The sequence below is a fragment of the Pseudoliparis swirei genome, chromosome 9 (assembly GCF_029220125.1).
Source record: "Pseudoliparis swirei isolate HS2019 ecotype Mariana Trench chromosome 9, NWPU_hadal_v1, whole genome shotgun sequence".
In the NCBI taxonomy this organism is placed as follows: Eukaryota; Metazoa; Chordata; class Actinopteri; order Perciformes; family Liparidae; genus Pseudoliparis; species Pseudoliparis swirei.
This window is the reverse complement of record NC_079396.1, coordinates 668,994-675,768: the sequence shown is the minus strand read 5'-3', so window position 1 is coordinate 675,768 and position 6,775 is coordinate 668,994. Positions and strand designations below refer to the sequence as shown.

General features: G+C 52.0%; 1 protein-coding gene across 2 annotated transcripts; it reads left to right on the top strand.

Annotated features, from left to right (window-relative positions):
* Positions 1–2,534: 2,534 nt before the first annotated feature.
* Positions 2,535–6,558, top strand: LOC130198959 (polyhomeotic-like protein 2). 2 transcript variants are annotated; one of them, XM_056422091.1, is made up of 7 exons: positions 2,535–2,793; positions 3,106–3,304; positions 3,699–3,777; positions 4,863–4,974; positions 5,406–5,520; positions 5,981–6,161; positions 6,295–6,452. In XM_056422091.1, the coding sequence occupies exons 2-7, from the start codon at positions 3,179–3,181 to the stop codon at positions 6,447–6,449; spliced, it is 768 nt and encodes a 255-aa protein (XP_056278066.1). In that variant the 5' UTR covers positions 2,535–2,793; positions 3,106–3,178; the 3' UTR covers positions 6,450–6,452. The 2 variants fall into 2 exon arrangements, with proteins under 2 accessions (XP_056278066.1, XP_056278068.1); XM_056422093.1 differs by lacking the exon at positions 2,535–2,793 and having other exon boundaries at positions 3,214–3,304; positions 3,389–3,777; positions 6,295–6,558.
* Positions 6,559–6,775: the final 217 nt, after the last annotated feature.

Here is a 6,775-nt window from a genome sequence, read left to right as displayed (position 1 = left end):
GTGAGACACAGAGCAGCCTCCTGAAGAGGTGACATGATGCTGCAGAAGCATCAGTTCTAAGAAGTGGAGAGAAGAACAAAGCACCATGTTTTATCTTCTCTGTCGATACAACAGTTTACCCGATGGTTCCTCCTCTGGGACCACGAGACCGGAAGTGACGGAGACCCCGGACCCTCAGACATGGACCCAAGACCCAGCGGAAGGAAGAAACCTCGCCAGCTAGTGGCAGAGTGCTCATTGGTGGACATGCTCCATGCTCCTGAACCTGTAGGCTGTGGCCCTCTGCTGGTCCAGGCCGGTATTGCAGAGGTCAATAAAATATTATATTCTATTAATTCTGTTAGTTCTATTCAGACAAACAGAATCACTGGGACAACTTTATTATTACAAAAACAATTTTATAGGGTCCACTATGTATATACACTACCGTTCAAAAGTTTGGGATCACTTAGAAATGACTTTATTTTTCAAAGAAAAGCATTGTTTTTTTCAATGAAGATAACATTAAATCAATCAGAAATACACTCTACATTGTTAATGTGGTAAATGACTATTCTAGGTGGAAACGTCTGGTTTCTAATGAAATATCTCCAGAGGTGTATAGAGGCCCATTTCCATCATCACTCCAGTGTTCTAATGGTACATTGTGTTATCGCCTTAGAAGACTAATGGATGATTAGAAAACCCTTGAAAACCCTTGTGCAATTATGTTAGCACAGCTGAAAACTGTTTTGCTGATGAGAGAAGCTATAAAACTGGCCTTCCTTTGAGCTAGTTGATTATCTGGAGCATCACATTTGTGGGTTCGATAAGTCTCTCAAAATGGCCAGAAAAAAAGAAGTTTCATGTGAAACTCGCCAGTCTATTCTTGTTCTTAGAAATGAAGGCTATTCCATGCAAGAAATTGCAAAGAAACTGAAAATGTCCTCCAGCGGTGTGTACTACTCCCTTCAGAGAACAGCACAAACGGGCTCTAACCAGAGCAGAAAGAGAAGTGGGAGGCCCCGGTGCACCACTCACCAACAAGACAAGTGCCTTAGAGTCTCCCCTTTGAGAAAGAAACGCCCCACAGGGCCTCAACTGGCAGCTTCTTTTAATGGTACCGCAAAACACCAGTGTCAACGTCGACAGTGAAGAGGCGACTCCGGGATGCTGGCCTTCTAGGCAGAGTGGCAAAGAAAAAGCCATATCTGAGACTGGCCAATGAAAAGAAAAGATTGGTATGGGCAAAAGAACACAGGCATTGGACAGAGGAAGATTGGAAAAAGGTGTTCTGGACAGATGAATCCAAGTTTGAGGTGTTTGGATCACACAGAAGAACATTTGTGAGACGCAGAACAGGTGAAAAGATGCTGAAAGAGTGCCTGACACCATCTGTCAAGCATGGTGGAGGTCATGTGATGGTCTGGGGCTGCTTTGGTGCTGGTAAAGTGGGAGATTTGTACCAGGTCAAAGGGATTTTAAATAAGGAAGGCTATCACTCCATTTGGCAACGCCATGCCATACCCTGTGGGCAGCGCTTGATTGGAGCCAATGTCCTCCTCCAACAGGACAATGACCCAAAGCACACCTCCACATTGTGCAAGAACTCTTGAGGGAAGAAGCAGGCAGCTTGCTGTCTGTAATGGAGTGGCCAGTCACCAGATCTCAACCCCATTGAGCTGTTGTGGGAGCAGCTTGACCGTATGGTCCGCAAGAAGTGCCCATCAAGCCAATCCAACTTGTGGAGGTGCTTCAGGAAGCGTGGGGTGACATTTCAACAGATTACCTCAACAAATTAACAGCTAGAATGACAAAGGTCTGCAATGCTGGAATTGCTGCAAAAGGAGCATTCTTTGACGAAAGCAAAGTTTGAAGAAAAAAATTAATACTTCAAATACAAATCATTATTTATAACCTTGTCAATGTCTTGACTATATTTTCTATACATTTTGCAACTCATTTGATAAATAAAAGTGAGTTTTCATGGAAAACACGAAATTGTCTGGGTGATCCCAAACTTTTGAACGGTAGTGTATATCATGAAGCTGAGTTGTTCCTCATCCGATGTGAGGTCAAAGGTCAGGGATGTCTCTGGTACAGGTTGTGATTTGTGTTTTTGGGGCTTTACAAAATAAACTGAATTTAATTGAACCGTCCTCACGTGGACTCATTTAGTTATGACGTAACCTTTCATTATTGATTTAGCAGGTTGTAGTCCTTAAACGTCAAGCTTCTCCAGTCACACACACACACACGACTTTAGTGACTTTGCTACGAGTATACCCGGTGGTCAATGTTCATAGCTACGATGAACCCAGACCTTCAAAATAAAGGTCTGACCATGGAAACTAAACCTCTCGGACGGCGCGTTCTGCCCTTTATCGGAGAAGCATCCGGTTCACTCGTCATTCCGTCCAGGTGAATGTTTTGGTGTGAGTTGTTTCACACGCATGAAGATCGCTGGTGTTATTCCGACTCGATGCCAGAAAGGAACCGATCTCGTTATCTCCGCGGGCTTTTACTCTGAAGGTTGTTTCCGGAAGTCCTCTGTGAGCCGCACGCGCACGCCACCGGAGGCTTGTTGTGTCTGCAGCTCGCGAGGAATAGCTGAGCCCGCGAGGACCGAACCGGGACGAAGTCTGGTCCTCCTGGAGCTCCGCGGCGGCTCGGCGAGCTGCTCGAGCCCGGGCAGCGGGACCCGGAGGCCGGCCGGCTCCTCGCCGCGTGGCGGGGGAAGGAGCGCGTTGTCCGGGAGCCGCGAGACAAAGAGCCGCTCCATTGTGACGGAGCCGCGCAGGTCCCGCGGGAAGAGTAAGAAACCACGAGGAGGAGGAGCAGGTTGATGTTGTTGTTGTTGTTAGTCACTTTAATGACGAGGAGCGGGCTCATGGATCAGAGTGAGCACGTGTAGTTACTCCAGAGCAGCGGCTCCCCCCGGGCAGCAGCACGGCTCCAGCGGTCCGGGGCGAGGGTCCCCCAGCCTGCGGTCTGAGACCAGTGTGACCCACGTGGTTCCCCTGAAGCCCGATGACGACACACCGTAGTGCCAAGTCATCAACTTGGAGAACCAGACATGTGACCACAGATGTCACCTGACCATGTGACACACCTGTTCTGTTGCAGTCTCTGTGTAGTGGACCTGCTCCTGCTGGCTGACCTCCTGCCGCTGTGGACAGGTGAGGCCGGCGCTCCAGCCATGACCTCTGGGAGCAGCAGCCAGCCCGATGGAGAGAGCTCACCTGCCCAGGCTTTAGTCCCGCCCCTCGTCCTCACCCACCTGATCGAAGGCTTCGTGATCCAGGAGGGGGCCGAGCCGTTCCCCGTGAGTGGAGAAGAGATAAGATAAGATATATACTTTATTAATCCACAAGGGGAAATTAGTCCTCTGCATTTAACCCATCCTTAGTTATTAAGGAGCAGTGGGCTGCAGTGATGCGCCCGGGAAGCAACTGGGGGTTCAGTGCCTTGCTCAAGGACACTTCGACTTGCAACTAATGGGGAGAGCGGGGATCGAACCGACAACCTTGGGGTTGCAGGACGACCCCCTTACCCCACTGAGCTACAGCCGCCCTACCGGACCGGCACCGGTCCTCCTGTCCCACGGACCAGGACCACGATGAGACCGACGGCGGTCAAAGACCTGTAGAGGTGACCTGCTCCCCCTAGTGGTGAACAGCGTCATTACACATGCATGAAGGGACTGTGTGTGTCTGCAGGTGGAGCGTCCCTCCTTCTCCATGGACGGCCTCAGGAGACACACGGCAGACCCCCAGCGGGCCGGGGGCCCCGCACAGGGTAACGCTGGGGACACGAGGTTCAGCAGGACTCTGGGGGGACCGCAGGACTCTGTGTGGACAGCAGGACTCTGTGTGGACAGCAGGACTCTGGGGGGACAGCAGGACTCTGTGTGGACAGCAGGACTCTGGGGGGACAGCAGGACTCTGGGGGGACCGCAGGACTCTGGGGGGACAGCAGGACTCTGGGGGGACAGCAGGACTCTGTGTGGACAGCAGGACTCTGGGGGGACAGCAGGACTCTGTGTGGACAGCAGGACTCTGGGGGGACAGCAGGACTCTGTGTGGACAGCAGGACTCTGGGGGGACAGCAGGACTCTGTGTGGACAGCAGGACTCTGGGGGGACAGCAGGACTCTGGGGGGACAGCAGGACTCTGTGTGGACAGCAGGACTCTGTGTGGACAGCAGGACTCTGGGGGGACAGCAGGACTCTGGGGGGACAGCAGGACTCTGTGTGGACCGCAGGACTCTGGGGGGACCGCAGGACTCTGGGGGGACCGCAGGACTCTGGGGGGACAGCAGGACTCTGGGGGGACCGCAGGACTCTGGGGGGACCGCAGGACTCTGGGGGGACAGCAGGACTCTGGGGGGACAGCAGGACTCTGGGGGGACAGCAGGACTCTGGGGGGACCGCAGGACTCTGGGTGGACAGCAGGACTCTGGGGGGACAGCAGGACTCTGTGTGGACAGCAGGACTCTGTGTGGACAGCAGGACTCTGGGGGGACAGCAGGACTCTGTGTGGACAGCAGGACTCTGTGTGGACAGCAGGACTCTGGGGGGACCGCAGGACTCTGGGGGGACAGCAGGACTCTGTGTGGACAGCAGGACTCTGGGGGGACAGCAGGACTCTGGGGGGACAGCAGGACTCTGGGAGGACAGCAGGACTCTGGGGGGACTGCAGGACTCTGGGACATAATGACATAACGGTGTGAGTCCTCTTCACAAGGGGACAAGGCGCTCCGAGAGGAGGTCTCCGGTGGAAGTGGACTTCACGTTGTCGTCGTGCATACCGATCTCCTTCCTCTGGAGCAGGACCCAGGTGCATGCTGGGATGGAACACTGAGAGCCTTGTCTGTCCCCTCAGAGCTGGAGGCCCAGAAGGAGCCCATGCTGACCTGTGAGCTGTGTGGGAAGGTGGACCTGGCCCAGGTCTTCAAGAGGTCCAAGAGGTTCTGCTCCACCGTGTGCGCTAAACGGTAAGAGGAGGCAGGGGCCTCCTGGGGGGACCCCTCCCCGTCCCCCCAGGGGCCTCCTGTGGGGACATGTCTCTAGGAGGTCTCTAGGTGGTCTCTAGGAGGTCTCTAGGAGGTCTCTAGGTGGTCTCTAGGAGGTCTCTTGGTGGTCTCTAGGAGGTCTTCTAGGAGGTCTCTTGGTGGTCTCTAGGTGGTCTCTTGGTGGTCTCTAGGAGGTCTCTTGGGGGTCTCTAGGAGGTCTCTTGGGGGTCTCTAGGATGTATCTTGGGGGTCTCTAGGAGGTATCTTGGGGGTCTCTAGGAGGTCTCTATGGGGTCTCTAGGGGGTCTCTAGGAGGTATCTTGGGGGTCTCTAGGAGGTCTCTATGGGGTCTCTAGGTGGTCTCTAGGGGTCTCTTGGGGGTCTCTAATGTTGCCATGGTACCTGTTGTGCAGCTACAACGTGGGCTGCACCAAGAGGATGGGTCTGTTCCCAAACCGCCGAACCCCCCTGGACCACATGAGGAACCAACGGACCCTCAAGGACGGAGGACTGGAGGGTCACAAGGAGGTGAGACAGAGTGAGATTATACATATAAATATTATATATAAATATTATATATAATATATATAGTACATATATAATACATATATAATATATGTATAATATATATATATAATACATAAATTATATATTATATATAATACATAAATAATATATGTATTATCTATATTATATAATACAAAATATATACTATATTATATAAACTATATAATATATATAAAATACATATATATATAATACATATTTATATATAATATATTAAATACAAATATATATATTATACTATATAATATATATATATAATACATATATATATATAATACATATATATATATAATATATAAAATACATATATATAATACATATATATATATTATATATATACTATATTATATATAATACATATATAATATATATCCTAGATCTTACCTGATGTCTGTCATGATGAAGTCCTCTCCCCTTGTAGACGTCCACCAGTCTGTCCACCGGTCTGTCTCCTGCTCTGGGAGAGTCCAGCCAATGCTCAGACCTGTCCGGCTATGACAGACCCCCGTCCCCCCTGGGGGCCTCGCCCCTCAGCTTCCTGTCCAGTGAGCCGGGCCAGTGGAACATCGAGGAGGTCTACGAGTTCATCTCCTCTCTGCCAGGTGGGCCGGCCTCACATCTCTGGTGGTCCTCATGAGGACCTGACTGCTGGTGGTTCTGGTGGTCCTCATGAGGACCTGACTGCTGGTGGTTCTGGTGGTCCTCATGAGGATCTGACTGTTGGTGGTTCTGCAGGGTGTCTGGACTTTGCCGAGCAGTTCCGCGGCCAGGAGATCGACGGCCAGGCGCTGCTGCTGCTGGAGGAGGACCACCTCATGGGGACCATGAACATCAAGCTGGGCCCGGCGCTCAAGATCTGCGCCCAGATCAGCTCGCTCAGAGACTCGTAGCAGCGCCTCCACACGCTGCCCATCAGGGCCCAGTGCCTTGCTCAAGGACTCATGGACGAGAGGAGCCGGGGATCAAACCCCCGACCCTCTGAGCGCCGGCCTGGCGTCACAGCGTGAGGATGGTGGAGGTCTGTGTTCACTCACAAGAGAACGAAGGAGGAGCCCCGAAGAGAGACCTGGACCTGGAGCTAGACCTGGAGCTGGACCTGGACCTGGACCTGGAGCTGGAGCTAGACCTGGAGCTGGAGCTGGAGCTAGACCTAGACCTGGAGCTAGACCTGGAGCTGGAGCTAGACCTGGAGCTAGACCTGGAGCTAGACCTAGAC